The following is a 16,287-nucleotide window of genomic DNA, read 5'->3' as shown; positions in this document are numbered from 1 at the left end:
CATAATGACATAGGTGTAAGGAGACTTGTCACAGCACTGCTCACAACAGTGAAAAAAATAGCAAGCAACCCAATAAAGGATTAAATAATTATGGTCCTTTCACTCAATTAAATCCTATGCAGCACTTATTAATAATAAACGTAGTTCTTCTATACTGATTGATATGCAAAAGTAGTTATTATATCATAAATGAAAAGGCAAGTTATAACATTACACATTTTACTATGCTTTTATCTATGTGTGTACAAATATATAACCACACACATATGTACATGCACACACAAAAAAATCTAAAATGACATACACTAAACACTAATTACAGGATTATGGGCAATTTAAAAATTCTTTGCTCTCGTTTATAATTTGTTTTTCACTAGGACTTAAAAATCAAAGCATAACAAAATTGCCCATGTTGTTGTTTTGGTTACTCGTCTGTCCTTTGAAGCTTTGTAAATGAAACCTGTCAACATCTCTCACAATTGCTCTGTCATCTGCTGGGAAGCTCCCCCCATTAAGAAAAGGGCCCACTGGACATGCTGGTTTACCACTTATTTTACTTTTCACGGAGTGCAGTGTCTCCCCTTTAGGGTGATGCTGGAACAGCTATGATGCTCACGACCGTTTTGTTTGCCAGTTAAACCCACCCAGTCCCAGGGCGAGAATGCAGTGCCTCTCGGGGCCTGTGCTGCTCTCACCTGTAGCAATTCCATCAAATAGAGACAGCACCCGGATGGGCTTCCTCTTCTCAGCTGGGACAGGTGGGTAAACCTTCGGAGGGTCCTAGGCAGTGAGCACAGCAGGCCGGGTGAGCAGCCAGGCGTGATCTCCAGCCCCGCACGCAGGGCTGCCCTCCCAGCCAACTGTGAGCGTGCTGGGCCTCCCCCGCGCAGCCCAGCCCACGACCAGCCAGAGCGCCGTCGCTGTGGACGCAGGCCTGCCCTCCCGCACCAGCGGGGAGGGGTGCAAAGAGCCCGAGAGAAGGCCCGGGCCCAGCACTCACAAACTCCTGGTCGTGGTTGTTGGCGAAGAACATCTGCAGCCGAGAGGGCCAGTCGTCCCGCCGCCGCAGCAGCCCGTAGGTGCCCTTGTGCCCACACATGTAGCAGTTCCAAGGGTCTTCCTTAATGGCCGCCTGGGCAGCCCCGGGCCCCACCAAGAGGTCCACACACTCCACGCAAAAGCACCTGGAAGGAAGCCCAGTGTAGCCACAGGACGCTCAGCCCCGGGCTAGTCCCAGATGAAGCATGGCTGGGTGGAGCACGTGGCAGGAGCCCTAGTACCGGCCAAGAAGGGAAAGCCAAGTCGGGGGACCCTCACCTGCAGCAGTTGTTGTTCCCGCACATGAGCACCTCACGACCCCCACAGCAGATGGTACAGTAGGACTGATAGCCGTCGTCATCGTACTGGTACGCACACTCCAAGAAGCAGTTCTAGAGAGCAGGTGGAGGGTCAGCGCCCTGGGCAGGACCCCGGGCAGAGGGGGTGAAGGCAGCTTGGAAGCCAGCCTTGGGGCTCTCACCTTGGAACCCTGACTCAGCTTAGAGATGTGATCCCACCACTCGTCCACCCAGGGTCCAGCCTGAACCACACACCAGGGAAGGGGACAGCAGGTCTCCCGACCCCAGCAGTGAACCCCAAAGAGGCCTGAGAGAAGGCCAGGGAGTAAGTTACACCCTTTGCCCTGTGCTGCAGCCCTGGACTTTCCTGTGGGCCTCAGGAACACATCAGCCCACCTGTCAGCCAGCCTGTCTCCCACTTCACACTAGTGACTGACGTTGTGAGTTCACATTTTGGACTAGAATGGGCTTTAGAGGGGGAAACTCTTTCAGCAGAAAAAACAATATCAAGTCAAACACCTGAAGTCCAGAGGTGTTTGATCAGGACTTTCCGCTTCTGCAGCTAACCTCAGGTCACCGTCAAGCTGCCCCAGCTCTGCCCCTACAAGCCAACCCTACCTTGCAGTTTTGGCACATTCCTCCAATGAAGAGAGGGTGTTCCAGGGTGACATTGAGGCTCCCACAAGAGATGCAAATGTCTGTAAAGCAGAGAAAGCAGAGTGAGCAACACTGCAGGGCCCCACCTCGGACCAAAGCCAGCTCCAGAAAGCTCCAGAAAAGGGCTGTGCTGGGGCAGCAGCCAAAAATGCAAGGCAGAAAGTCTGGGAAATGCCCTATGAAACAGGGAGGCACTGTGGCCCATCTCAGAACTCAATCACCTCTCAAGGCATCAGAGCCACCCCCAGCCGTGGCATCATATAGGGACAGCAACCCTGCCCCTGGGTTACTGGAGATAGTCCTTAGGCAGTCCTTAAGTCCTGGGTTCCTGACCCCATCTTTCCCAGGCCTGAGGGCCCTGAGCTGGACACACCACCAGTAGGCCAAGGGAGACAGACGTGGGATGCTAATGGCCACTGGATGAGACAAGGTGATGAGAGACGAGAGGCTAAAGGTCAGCTTCAGACAAATTCAAGCAAATCCCAGAGGGGCCCGCTCTATGACCCACTGGAGTCTCTGAAACCATAATGACCAGCTGATGCCACTGATAGGACGGTAAGATTATGGCACCAGAAGACATATGTGTGTGTGAGGCAGGCTGGGAGTGGTGGGACATGCAGGACAGACCGTCACTGAGTACTAATGTCCCATGTCATTCTAACCTTTCCAGTAGCTATGCCTCTGCACCAGGCATGGCATTAGGAGTCAGCCCACCTACCCGTCCCAGCGGCACAGACTTCTTGACCTCCCCAAAGCCAGCGTCCAGCTGCCCCGTCAGGACTCACCCTCAATGTTCCGGCACTTCTGGCGCACCTCGTACACCAGCCGCTCTGCGGAGGAGAGGGAAGCCCAGCATCAGAGCAGGCCATGGGGCCTCGCCCTCCCTGAGGGCCAGCCTCGCCATGCCACTCTCCTCAGAGCTGGGCAACTACCTCTTGTGCGTTCGTCAATAATCTCCTTAACCTTGGGCTTCTCAGTTGTGCTCTTTCGGGGCTTTTTGGCTGGTGGGGGTGGTGCATAGGCAGCTGCCTCAGGATCAACCCACATGTCTGTGTAAACTTCTTTGTAGGGGTTCTTCTCCTCTGGAAGGGGAAAGCAGGGAACAAGGTCATGGCTACTAACACCAGCCCCCTCTCCTCCCTCATTCTACCTACAACAGGGGCACAGCCTGGTCCCCTGCTTGTTCCTTGTTCCCAACTCGGGTGTCAGCTGGCCAACAAGGAGCAGGCTACTCTGAGTCCCAGAGCAGTACTGCCCCTGCCCTGACCCTAGGAGCGGGAGACTGGTCCCTGAATGGAGGCCCCGGTGGCTCTTCCTAAGCATGGCTTCCCCACCCAGCCTGCAGGGGTCCCAGAAGCTGAGGCTGGGCACCGGCATTTACCTTCTGGCGGCTCCAGGCCCTTGGGGCCCGAGGGCTGGAAGCCTCCGAGGGCCCACTCGATCATCTGCTTGTTCTGCACCTCCACAGCCTTGGCAGTGTCGCTCTCATCGCTGTCATGGCACGCTGGGAACAGCTTCCCGGCACGGCTGCTGGCCACCTAGAGGGCAGCGTGTGGGGAGAAGTATCAGTACAGGCTGGAGGGCAGGCTCCCGGCGGCGAGGGTGGGGCAGGTGCAGGAAAGGGGAGGGCCGGGGGAGAATTCTGAGGAGTGTAGGAAGGGGGCTGGGAAGAGGAGCGGGGACAAATGCAGTCCACATGACCTGGCAGGAGGACCCTCTGCCCAGGCCTAACATCAGCGCTCTGGCTTCCCGGCCAAGCAGCGGTCCACATGCCTCAGAGGGCGCTCACCTGCAGGACTTCGTAGATGGCTTTGCGGTACATGGGCTGCTTGTTGTAGGTGGCCTGGTGGAAAGCACTGCAGAACGAGCTCAGCGGCATCAGCTTTTCAACACACACCTGGAGGGGCAACCACCGCCCTCATTTTTCCTCCTTCCACACTCAGCAAGCACCCACCACCCTCCTGGCAACCGGCAGGGGTGGGGGGCATGAAGACTCGGCCCCCAGCCTTGAGAGGACCAATGCACTAAGTAATTACATGGTGTGAAGGACCTGAACGCAGTGGGAGAGGAGTTCTGGGGAAGAGGTTTCAGGAAGGCAACAACTCAGCGGGCAGCCTACCTCTAACCCACCAAGAGTAACCTAACGGTCTCCTGGGCTTCTTCCTGCCACAACGTACAGAGTGGGGGCAAGCAGAGCCTGTTTCTACCACCCCAATTCCAGACCACGCCCCCAGCAAGACCCTGGGCCCAAGACCCCTTCCTGCCCCAGGCTGCCGCCAAGCCCACAACTCACCACTGAGAACTTGCCGTCTCCGAACCACATGACCCAGCGGGTGCCTTCAGCTGCTCGACTCCGGCCAGTCATCCACCAAGACACAATGCGGCCTGGCCACCAGGAGAAGCCCCGCAGTTTCCCCCACACCAGCTCCCCAATGCCAAAGCCCCGGCCGTCCTGGAGCCCCAAGGAGCAGAAGTCATTACATGGCAGTCCCGCGGCCCTGCCTCCCTGACCCCCCCCACGGCAACCCCAGCCCTGGGCCTCTGAGGGTCAGGATAGCCAGGAGGGAGCGCCATCTGAATGGACCACAACGGGGGAGACGAAGAGGCCTGGGAGCAGGTGGAGAGAGAGCAGGACACGGGAGGAGCTGGCAGTGGAAGGACCCAGGACAGAGCTGGATGCAGCAGATGAACGAGCAAGCCGCTCACCTCGTACTCCGGTTCATCATCGGCTGCTTTGGTGGCGTTCTTGTCCCCAGCATCAGCCCCCACAGGCTCAGGTGTGGTGGCCACAGTGGGGGACGCGGGATCAGTGGGCTGCTGCACTGTCGGAGGGCTGGCCTCCTCCACCTTCTGAGACTCGCCGGAGCCCTGGTTTTCTTCCACGGCGTTCATCACTGCAATCACCTTGGCTTTCTTCTCAGCCTGGGGGAACAAGGAACAGAAGTTACCTTGACCTCTCCAGGAATCAGCAAGGCCACCTCACACTTAGGGTGCTCTTCTCAATCTCTGTGGTCTGGAGGCAGTGACGGGAGGTAAAGGGCTGGAGAGAGTTCTTCCCTCATCAGCTCACCTGGCCTGCCACAGAAAACAGAGAGATTTCAAGTGGAGAGGTGAACTCCAATCACCTGGCTCAATTCCAGCCTTCTCCTCTGCCTCCTCGGAAATCCTCCTCCCCCGTCTCATCTTTCCCCACCGGCCTGCTATCATTTGCCCACCCTCTGACATGGGAAGGTTAACTCTATTCAGATGTGAATCGGGCACCCCTCATGTAGGCCCCGACCTTGGCTCCCTCCTCTCCTATCAACTTCCCCATCAAGAACTGGATCCTCTCATACTCTTTTCCACAACCGGCCTGGGCAATCAGGAAAACCCACGTGGCTACCCTACAGTGGCTTCTAGAATACAATTCGGGTTTCGTCGTGATATCTACAGATGATGAAAATCGCTGCTCTGTATTGAGAGCATGCCTCCTTCCCCATCTGCTCCAACAGCACGGAAAGCCCCATAAGCGCGTGCCTGCTCTATGCTCACACCGGTCCGGAGTGCTCGGATTAAATCCGCTGCCCCCGATTCATGCCTTCCTTCTCTGTGTACCCTTCTGATCCATACATAAACACGTTCACTCTTTCTACAATTATTTACCGAGCACAGGCGTCCTCTCTGCCGTCCCACCGACAAACTCATCCAAACCCAATCACCACCCCAGCTGGGCAGCCTCCACCCTCTCATCATCGCACACTTGATCTTTCAGGCTCTGTCCCATGGGCCATTCCTTCTCACAACCTGCTCCAGGATTCCCGAGGGCCATGAAGTCCCTGATACTTAGCTCTGAGGGCCAGTCAACCTCATGTCACCCCAGCTGCTGCCACCGCCCAGATTCAGAGAGAGAAAATCCCATCTTCAACATGCCTTTCCACAGGAGGCTTACCTCCAGAGCTTAGAGTTGTCAATGCAAACACATCCTCAAGATGAAAAAAAAAACAAACCCCAGAATGCAAGCCAGAGTACAAGAGCTCTAAGCTAGAAGTTAGAGCATCCACATCCCTGTCTTAGTCTTACAACTCCAACCTAAAAAGGGCATTCAAACAGATTTCTGCTAACCTTTTCTCATCTGATGTTTGTATGTATCAAGAACTCCAAGGATGCTCCAAAGCATGTCAACGGACCACCAGGTCCCAAAGTTCCAGGTTAAGAACCTTAGTTTTAAACTCTATCTATGGTCTGCTTTCTTATATAGATTCATTTCATTCAATCTTCAAGTCTATTTCTGGGCCAACTGACTTGCCATAGAGATTCCTGAAACTCTAAGGATGAAAGTCCTTTCTTTGACTCTACAAATTCTTTATTATTATTTTTTAATTTAAATGTTGATTTTAGAGAGAGAAGATGAGGGGGAGAGAGAGGAAAAAACATCAATCTGTTTCTGTATATGCTCTGACCGGGGATCAAACCAGCAACCTTTGTGTATCCGGATGATGCTCTAACCAACCAACTTATTACACCAGGGCACTGACTCAACAAATTCTAAAATAGGATCATTCATCCTTTGCCCCCAGCCCACAAATAGCTGGGAGAATGAGTTGAAGAATGCAGAGTAATTACTCACCCCACCCTAGCCCCACACTATCACCTGTGCTCTACCCTTCCCACAACAATTATCCACCACCGCCTCCCCCACAAGGAGGAGTGCCTAGGCAGGCACTCAACCCTAGTGGGGAAGAGGACTCTCATCTGGAATGATCTGCATAGGCAGCCAGTTATCAGGCCGGCTCAGATAAGTGCCATGCCTAGCTGTTTCTGCTCCCTTCCCAGCAACCTGCCTCCACCAACTTTAGGCAGGATGACTGATCTAGACCATGGTGCTGCTTTGGATGACCCCGTTCCATGGGTGACAAGGCCCCTCAGCCAGAACAAGGCATGCAGGTAGCAGAGAGCAGGCAGGAGAGAGGGGCCTTCTGAGGAAAGCAGCTGGAGTGACTTGCACAGCAAGCAGCAGCGGGTGGGTGCCAGGCTCCCCAGATCTAGAATAGAGTCATGCCTGACACCACGCTCCATCCTCCCCCTCAGCCCCTTTGTTTCTCTTCACCCCTCCAGAGCCAGTTCCTGAACATTCTTCTTCCCCCACAACTTCCCCCGGCTTGTCAGATGCTCCTGAGCCCCAGCCCACTAGGAGCAGGAGCACATGCACCCAGAACAGTTTCTGGCGGACGGAGGAGGAAGGGGGCCTCCATGGTGACAAGGCCAGCAGGGGTGGGGGAAGGAAGGGGTGGGTTAGCAGCAGGAGGCAAGGGAAAAGGGGAAGAAGGGGCAGAGATGGTGGCTGGTGGGGGAGGGGCCTCATTAGAGGAGTCTGCCTAGGGTAATGAGGGAATGCCTTTTTTTCCAATTTTCACTCCAACACATCTTCCCAGGCAAACAATAGGAGAAAAAAGGGTTAACTCAGCCTTGGCAGCTGGGCTAAAGTCTCCTGCCCAGGTCAGAAGACCCCACCTCAGGGAGGCTGGGAGATTGGGCAGGATCAGAGAGATATCATACCACCCCGACAACTGCCGCTTAGGGAAGCCACTTCGCCTAAAGTTTGTCCAGCCTGCAAAGCCACTGGTAACTCCACTCCGGTGGAGGCAGGGCCTCCCCGTCCAGCCCCATCCTCTCCAGCAGCTGTCCCACTTCAACCTCCCTCCACACTTGGGCTGCTTCCTGTTCCAAAGGTCAGAGGTCTGGGCGCCCATGTGGACGCCCCACTGGTTCAGCAGACCCTGGGCTGTCCCAGAAACCTCTCCCATCACAGGCCCTTCACAGGTTGCCCCCCAGCACCGGCTCATGTGCCACAGCCCCTGTCAGGGATACGCTGCTCCCTCCATCCCCAGCACCACTTCTTCCTGGCGGCCTGCCCGGTGGCTCCCAGAGACACGCAGGAGAGGAAACTATCCTCAAGAGGCCGCAAGGTTGGCACCGCCTGAGGACAGCATGGTCCACCAGCCAGAAACACAGGTCAGCAAGGAAATGCCAATAACCCATCTGCCAGCCAGCTCAGCAAAAGTGCTGCTTCCAGCCTAACTCCTGGGCTCCCAGGCCCCTGGCTGGGGCCTGCTCCCCAGCCATCACTGGCCACTGCCGGGGCTCACAGCTGGGCTGCTCTTCCTATCCCCTGAACCGCCAGGTCCCACCTGAGCGCAGGGAGGAGTGTGGCTTGGGCTCCTGCGGAGGGAGTGGGTGGGACAGCACTAACTTAGCATCTCCAGAACTCGGGCCAGGCAGGAGAGCGAGCTCGTGCGGGCTAGGGAAGCAGACTTCACTCTGCTCACCCAGAGGGCTGCAGCGGCCCAGAGAACCTCCCACCGGCCCTGCCGCCTTCCCGCCCCCAGACTCCCCAGGGCTCGGTCCAGGAACCTACCCATAAGGCCAGGTGCAGCCCCTCTGCGGTCCGGCTCAGGTGTGAGCCCCAGCCCTGAAGCTCTGTAAGTAGCTGCCCGTCTGGGGGGAGGGGAAGGGGGCGATGGGGCTGGGGGCGGAGGGGGCCAGAGAGAGGGGGAGGGGGGCGGTGGGGGGGGAGGGCTTGAACATTTTCTTTGTCTAGAACTCCAGGTCACGTGGGCCCCGCTGAAGTGCCTGGTTGGCTGTGAGCGGGCCGGGGGAGGGGGCCGGCTCTCAGACGCTGGCAGTGGGCCAGCCCCTCTCCTCCGGGCCGGGGGCGCGGGGGCCTGGGGGCGCGGCTGGGCCTCCGCCCGTTCCCAGGGCCCGGCCCGGGTCGGGCTGGAGGCGGTACCCGCCCCTTCTCCGGGACCGGCCCTCCCCCAACTCCGCGGGATCTCCGCGCGGGGCAGGGGGCGAGGAGGGGAGCCCCGGGGCAGCGCTGCAAGGGAAGGAGGGCCGCCAGGAGGGAGGGCTGCTCCCCATCCAGCTGCGGAGGTAAGCTGGGAGCGCAGGAGAAAGGAGAGATGAGGTTCCGGACAGTTAGACAGCCAGGAGAAAGTTGTTAAAAGTTGCCAGGAGCACACCAAAAAGAAAAAGAAAAAGCTTACAAACGCGTCAAGAAGCCCGAGAAGGTGTAGGAAAACTCCAAGCGCACTGAGATGGGACAGAAGGCGTCCGCACAGAATTGGGAGCGCTCCAGAACAAGAACTGGGGAGGGGGGGGGATCCCCTCCACTACAGGTGGATAGAGAGGGGAGCCTTAAAAAGTTAGCTGAGGCTTTCAGGCTTTGAAAACTTCTTCCTAGCCAACTCCCTGGGTCCCATATGTTACTTTGGATCTGCCCTGATACTTCTCACTTTCCTGTTTGTAAGGCTGGTAGAGGAGGGGGGCGCTAATTCAAAAGTAGGGTAGCCCCCCCATGGGGGGCGGAGCTTGTCCGGCACCCCCCCCCCCATGTACATACCTATGATGAAGTTTATAAACTAGGCTCAGTAAGGGATTAACAACAATAAAATGGACTAATTACAGCAATATACTGTAATAAGTTATGTGAATGTGGTCGCTCATGTAATATTGCTGTACTCACTCTTTTTCTTGTGATGATGTAAGATGATAAAATGCCTCCATAATGAGATGAAGTGAGACAGATAAGATTAGGCATCGTGACCTAGACTACTATTGACCTTCTGACCATGTGTCAGCAGGTGGATCACCTGCTTTGGGTGATCCTGGATCATTGAGCAATGGTGATTTGGATAGCTGGGGAAATTTATTATTTTTGGACTGTGGTTGACCTCCGGTAACTGAAACGTGGAAAGCCAAACTGCAGATAAGGGGGTAACTGCTGTGTAGCAATTCCTTCATTCCCAATCAAATATCTGCAGCTCAGGACCAACATCCCTCTTCTCTGGAAGCCTCCAGGTGGAGCCTCAAGGTACAGCCTCAATCATTTCAAGCTCCCTGCTTCTCACCTGAGGCTCCCAAGGAGGACAGACACACAAAGAATTGACAGGGTCAACTAGACTTGGAGAAAGGAAAAAGCCATTGAGAAACAAACATCTGTAGAGATAACTATATCACAAACACAACCCAATGGGCCAGGAAGGCTTAAAAGCCAACAAAAATTAGGTAGTACATATGATAAATGAAATGAAAGAGGTCAGTGTGGAGCACAGACGGGACCTGGAGGAAGCAGCAGATTTGGAATGAGGTAGGATAAGTGGGGGATAAGAGATGTTAATCTGGCCTGACCTGTGGTGGCACAGTGGATAGAGCATTGACCTGGAATGCTGAGGTCACCAGTTCGAAACCCCAGGCTTGCTGGTTCAAGTACGAGAAGCAACTATGAGTTGATGCTTCCCGCATCTATCCCCACCACCCCATCCCGCGCACCCTCTCTCTCTCCCTCTCTCCTCTAATATCAATAAGTAAAATCTTAAAAATAAAAAAAGAGAGCCTGACCAGGCAGTGGCGCAGTGGATAGAGTATCGAACTGGGATGCGGAGGACCCAAGTTTGAGACCCCGAGGTCGCCAGCTTAAGCGCAGCTCATCTGGTTTGAGCAAAGCTCACCAGCTTGGACCCAAGGTCACTGGCTCGAGCAAGGGGTTACTTGGTCCACTGTAGCCCATGGTCAAGGCACATATGAGAAAGCAATCAATGAACAACTAAGGTGTCGTGATGAAAAACTAATGATGCTTCTCATCTCTCTCCATTCCTGTCTGTCTGTCCCTGTCTATCCTCTCTCTGACTCTCTCTGTAAAAAAAAAAAAAAAAAAAAAAGAGAGAGAGAGAGATGTTAGTCTGGGGAAGGGGAAAAACACTGCCTACCTCCCACCCCTGATACCACTAACGCTAAAGGGTGCAAAGAAAGATGTCAGCAACTAGAGATCCTGTAGCAGTGAAGGATAACTGCAGCTTTTCTGACAAGAGGAGATGAATGGGTAGTTTAGAAAGATTAGCCTGGTCTCAGTTTGCAACATGAATTAGAAAGAGCAGAGGAACTAAAGGTGAATGCTCCCGGTGGGAAGGCTGTTTGGCCAATGGCACTTGTCAGAAGATCAGGACTTGAGTCTGGTTCCATCATCATGACCTTGAACAAGCCACTTAACCCCAAGACATCTGTTTTCTCATTTGCAAAACAGGAGTGATGACACCTGCCCTCGGAGGCTGGTAATACCAGCATCTCCTAGGGATCGCCTAGTGCTCTGGGTCTGTGGCTTCCAGCCACAGTCAGCTGGAACAGAGGAGCTAGGATGGGTGCTGATGTGATGAAGTCAAGAAATGTGCTGTGAAGGACAGCCCACCATCCCTTTTGGGGCTCAGCACCCTTCTGAGCAAGCAAGCCCTGAAGAGGGAGGAGAGCTCCAAATCAGAGCACCTTCTCCAGATAATTCTTGGGGAGTACAGACTTCCCTCTCCCAACTCCAACTGAGACCCAGAATCTGTATAGCAAGAAGGAGCCATTCAACAAAACACTGGCTCTTTTCTGTTCCAACCCATCTTTCATCTGCTTGGTACAATTTTTCAGGAGATCCCCAAGCAGAGATGAGAGGCCCTGAATTTATACCTCTTGCCTGCTCCCACCCTTTATGGAATGTAATATGACTTGCTCAGCTGCTTCTGTCACTGATGCCTCCTCGGCATCCAGGCCCTGTCAACAGGCTACTTTAGACCTCACCCCAGGCCTCCTCTCAAAAGGAAGTCTGTGATTGGGCTTGGCTGGCTCTTCTTAGTAACACTTGCCCTCATCTGTGGCATCTCCTCTTCCATTATTATAGGGCTAAACACCGTAGCTTCTACACTCTGTTAGTTGGACTGTTGGCCTTGGGACTTCTTCAGATGGTAAGTAACAATGCCCACACACACGGCCAGGACTCAAAGTGTCAGAACGGACCAGGGCCATCAAGCTTCACTTTCTTCTTGGCTGACTTAAAAAGTAACCTCTCTCTCCAGCTGCCAAACATCCTCATTCTCATTCTTTAAAATTAAGCTCAAATTGTGACCTGGCCTGGTAGCATAGTTGGTTGGAGTGTCGTCCTGATACACCAAGGTTGTGGGTTCAATCCCTGGTTAGGACGCATGCAATAGTCAACCAATGAATGCATAAATAAGTGGAACAACAAATCTCTCTATCTATTTCTCCCTCCCTCTCTCCCTCCCTTTCCCTTCCTCTTTCTCTAAAACAATAAATTTTAAAATTAAAAATATATAAATATCAGCCCTGGCCAGTTGGCTCAGTGGTAAAGCGTCGGCCTGGTGTGCAGGAGTCCCGGGTTTGATTGCTGGCCAGGGCACACAGGAGAAGTGCCCATCTGCTTCTCCACCCCTCCCCCTCTCCTTCCTCTCTGTCTCTCTCTTCCCCTCCTGCAGCCGAGGCTCCATTGGAGCAAAGTTGGCCCGGGCGCTGAGGATGGCTCTGTGGCTTCTGCCTCAGGCGCTAGAATGGCTCTGGTTGCAGCAGAGTGATGCCCCAGATGGGCAGAGCATCGCCCCCTGGTGAGCATGCTGAGTGGATCCTGGTCGGGCGCATGCGGGAGTCTGTCTGACTGCCTCCCCGTTTCTAACTTCAAAAAATACCAAAAAAAAAAGAAAAAATAAATAAAATTCTTATCTTTCAAAAAATATATATATATATATAAAAATAAAAGAAAGCTCAAATCTTACCTCTTTACATCACTCCCATCTTAAGCAAAGGGGAGAACAAACTCAAAGGTGTCCCCTCACCAACCTGGGGCACCGTCCCTCTCCTGTACTACTGGACAGAAAAGGTTACCCTTTTCTAGTCTACCAGAGGTTTAACCCTTTGCGTTCAGTAGGCAGAGACAGACCCCAAAGCAGAAAAGACACCAAGATCTAGGGCAAGCGTGATTTTAGTCAAAGTCAGGGAAAAACCAGGGGAGCCTTCAAGGATCCTCAGGTCACATTTGTCCTCAACCTTGCAGAGTAACCTGCCCACGGTGATGCCTGGGATAGGCCTTTTGATTGAGATAAAGATAACCTAAAAAAGCAGGGGCATGTAAAACAGCCGGGTTCTTGAAAATGTTATAAAAATGGATGTTGAGGCCTGACCTGTGGTGGCACAGTGGCTAAAGCATCGACCTGGAACGCTAAGGTCGCTGGTTCAAAACCCTGGGCTTGCCTGGTCAAGGCACATATGGGAGTTGATGCTTCCTGCTCCTCGCCCCCCCCCCATCTCTCTCTCTCTCTCTCTCCCCTCTCTAAAATGAATAAATAAAATCTTTTTAAAAAAAAGGATGTTGAAAGGAGGAACTCCTGGATAAAAAGAAGATCTGGTGGAGGTCAAGGGCCTAAAGCAGTGCTGGGGAGGAAGGAACTGGCATGGTCCAAAAGAGAGGGTGACCTGAACGAGAGGGCACACTTCCTGTCTGGCAGGCAGGGAGCAGTGATTCAACAGGCCTGGTGAAAATAACTCTTAAGGACACCTGATTCTCTCAGCCCTGATCCTGTCTTCATCAAGCAAACTTCTAACTTTTAATGACATTTTCCAGTGGATGTGATACCAGTCAGTTGCCAGAAAACAGCAGGAGAAGTGTAAGGATCTGTGTGGCAAGCACACGTCCTGTAATAAGTTGATAAATTGAACATCCTGGTATACGTCCCCTTGTGTCTCTGAAGAGCATGCTCATGATAAGTGCTGTTACTCTGACTTTCCAACTCAAAACTGAGATGAGACACAAGACCACGAGCCTCCCACCAAAGGGCAGTAATTCCCACAGGCCCAAGTGAAATGCCACACCTGCCTGCCTGCTTTTAACTCCAAGTTCAGAGTTCAGGTCATACTCTGTCACAAAATCCAGGACTCAGGATGTGGGGAAGTCATCTTCCATCAAACAGGACATTTATCACCCGAGTCCCTTTACTCAAAAGTCAAAGAAGCCACGATCACTAGGAAGCCATCTGCAAAGCCACACATTGGAAAGACACTGTATTTTCTGCCCCACAAACATTCTCACTGACCCTGCAGCCAGGGAGACCTTATCCAGACAAAAGACTATGGGAAAATATGATGTCTAGTCTGATCCTGCCCCCCCCCACCTATAGCTCAGCAGCCTCAAAGCTGTGCCCTAAACCTCTGCCTGCCTGCTGATGACATCAACACTGTGTGGCACTCGAGTCCCCACAACCTACAGCACTGATGTCATGCGCCCCACACTCGATCTGCCTAATCGCTATTCCGCAAATACGTGGGGTTCTTGTGCCTTTGCTCATGCTTTCCCTGCCCTGCCCCTTCAACTCCCACCCATCTTCGGGCCAAATCTTACCTATCCTTCTGGCCCAGCTCACAAATGACTTCCCCCCATAAAAGTTTCTCTAGACCTGAACTGTCCAATAAGGTAGCCACCTGTGCTATTTAAATTAAATAAAAATAGCCTGGCCTGTGGTGGCGCAGTGGATAAAGCATCAACCTGGAGTACTGAGGTCGCCAGTTCAAAATCCTGGGTTTGCCTGGTCAAGGTACATATGGGAGTTGATGCTTCCTGCTCCTCCCCTTCCGCTCTTCCTTCTCTCTCTAAAATGAATAAATAAAATCTTTACATTAAATAAAAATAATTCAGTTCCTCAGTTACATCAGCCACATCCCAAGTATCCAAGAGCCACTTGGAGCTAGGCGCTCCTGTAGCGGACACCGGTTTTAGGACATCTCTGTGACTGCAGGAAGTTCTACTAGACATTGCTGCTCTGGCCTCTCACCCTTATCTCCCCACTGAAAAAATTATCCTGTCCCTCCTGCCGCTCCTCTGGGCTCCTCCTCCGGGCTCCCACAGCACTCTGCAATCCTCTCTTTGCACCTGCCAACCTTTGCCTGCGCTAAGGTGATTGTGTACTCATTTTTCTCGTCCATGAGATTAAAAATTCGTAGAGGCCAGGGCCTGGGTCTTATTCAGCCTCATACGGAAGCAGGGTGGAGCAGAACTCCCTGCACATTGTAGAGGATTAAAACTGTTTGCTGAACTGAAACCAACCTTGCAGGAGCCTTGTCTGGAATTCACTGCCCAAGTTCCTGGTGGGGGACAAGTACTTTCCATAGCAAAATTCTAAGGGGTAAGAGGTCCAGGTCTAGGGTTGCCCAAAGAGGAGGGAATCGTTGTTTTCCTGTTCCCCTGCAGTCGACAGAGGTTGCAAGCAAATGACCAGGACTGGGCTGCTGGCAATAAAGCTAAAAATAGCCTCAGAGCCAACAGCAAGGAGTTAGCAGGACTTGTTGCTAGGGAGACCAGTTGCAAAGAGAGCGACTAAGCAGGGAGAAAGTGTCAGACCTGCACCCTGAGAGCAGAGGCCATGCTGGGGGGAGGACTCGAAGTTGACAGGGGTCCAGAGCTCCCACCTAGAGATGTTCTGCCTTCTGGCAGCTCCTGACTAATGCTCTAAGTGGGGCAAATGTTTCCCCTGTCCCTCCGTAACCCATCTCCATGGAAACCACCATGACTGGGGTGAAGTACCAGCCCCTGGAAGGAAGGCCTCTGCCTAGAGCTGGTTGTTATGGCAACATCCCCCATTTCTGTCATTCTCTCTCTCTCCTGGCTTCTCCTGTAGGGGAAAGGTGGGGCCTGGTCTGGGCTTAGCCAGTAAAACCAGGAAACACCCGCCTTCTGACAAGAGGAACCTGCAAGGGGCTCTTCAGAAGCCCTGGGCACTCGGAAAGGCCAGCCTGCCCTCGGTCCAAGGCAGGGCTTCTTTTCCTCCAGGAGGGCCTCACTGATTATCTTGCCAGGGTGGCAAGATCATCTGGCCTCACTTGGGTTTAAATAGATCAGGATCACCCACCGAGGTTTTAAAAACTACAGATTCCTGGGCTCTCCTATGGAGATCAGTGGGTTTGGGCTAGGACCCAGGAATGTAGTAAAACCTCCCTAGGTAATTCGGATACTGGCGAGGTATGAAAACCACTCGTGGCCCTGGCTGTCTAGTTATAATGAGGAAACTGAGGCTTAGGGGGACTGAGCTCACCCAAAGGATCAGAGCCATTAATTGAAGAGGAAGTGGTCTGGGGAAAAGGGGGTGAAGGCGGAAGGAGATGCAGAAGGAAGCTCTCTCAGTACACAAGCCTAAGGTGAGGCCCCATCTCTGGGGCCTTTTCCTCCTGCTCCCCCTTCAAGCCAGAACATGCTGTTGTCTGATACTGGACTGTGATTTACAACCGAGCCTCTCGACAGCTGTCCCTTACAGCAGTAAGTGGAAGGTAGTGGGCAGGGCGGTCTGGTTCCCAGAGTGTCCAGAATGGATACTAGGAATGCTGCAACCTCCCCGGTTTCTCAGACAGGAGTGACCAGATCTCGGGGTATCTGCACTTGCTTCTGCTTCCTGGAGGATGAGGGGAGGTTGAGAAACACGGGCACAGCTATCTGCCTGTCTGG

General features: G+C 53.3%; 1 protein-coding gene across 11 annotated transcripts in view; it reads right to left on the bottom strand.

Moving 5' to 3' along the window:
• Positions 1–16,287, bottom strand: part of DNMT3A (DNA methyltransferase 3 alpha) — a 136,738-nt gene that overhangs the window by 14,766 nt on the left and 105,685 nt on the right. For all 11 annotated transcript variants that reach the window (XM_066378714.1, XM_066378724.1, XM_066378718.1 and 8 more), the window contains 10 exons: positions 4,701–4,916; positions 4,288–4,446; positions 3,784–3,891; positions 3,376–3,532; positions 2,927–3,076; positions 2,780–2,824; positions 1,956–2,035; positions 1,318–1,430; positions 1,001–1,184; positions 696–780 (listed from right to left, as the gene is read on the bottom strand). In XM_066378714.1, the coding sequence (XP_066234811.1) occupies positions 696–780; positions 1,001–1,184; positions 1,318–1,430; positions 1,956–2,035; positions 2,780–2,824; positions 2,927–3,076; positions 3,376–3,532; positions 3,784–3,891; positions 4,288–4,446; positions 4,701–4,916 (1,297 nt within the window). The remainder of the gene's footprint in view (positions 1–695; positions 781–1,000; positions 1,185–1,317; positions 1,431–1,955; positions 2,036–2,779; positions 2,825–2,926; positions 3,077–3,375; positions 3,533–3,783; positions 3,892–4,287; positions 4,447–4,700; positions 4,917–16,287) is intronic.

The sequence above is a fragment of the Saccopteryx leptura genome, chromosome 3, assembly GCF_036850995.1.
Source record: "Saccopteryx leptura isolate mSacLep1 chromosome 3, mSacLep1_pri_phased_curated, whole genome shotgun sequence".
Classification (NCBI taxonomy): Eukaryota; Metazoa; Chordata; class Mammalia; order Chiroptera; family Emballonuridae; genus Saccopteryx; species Saccopteryx leptura.
This window is presented reverse-complemented; position numbering and strand designations above follow the sequence as displayed.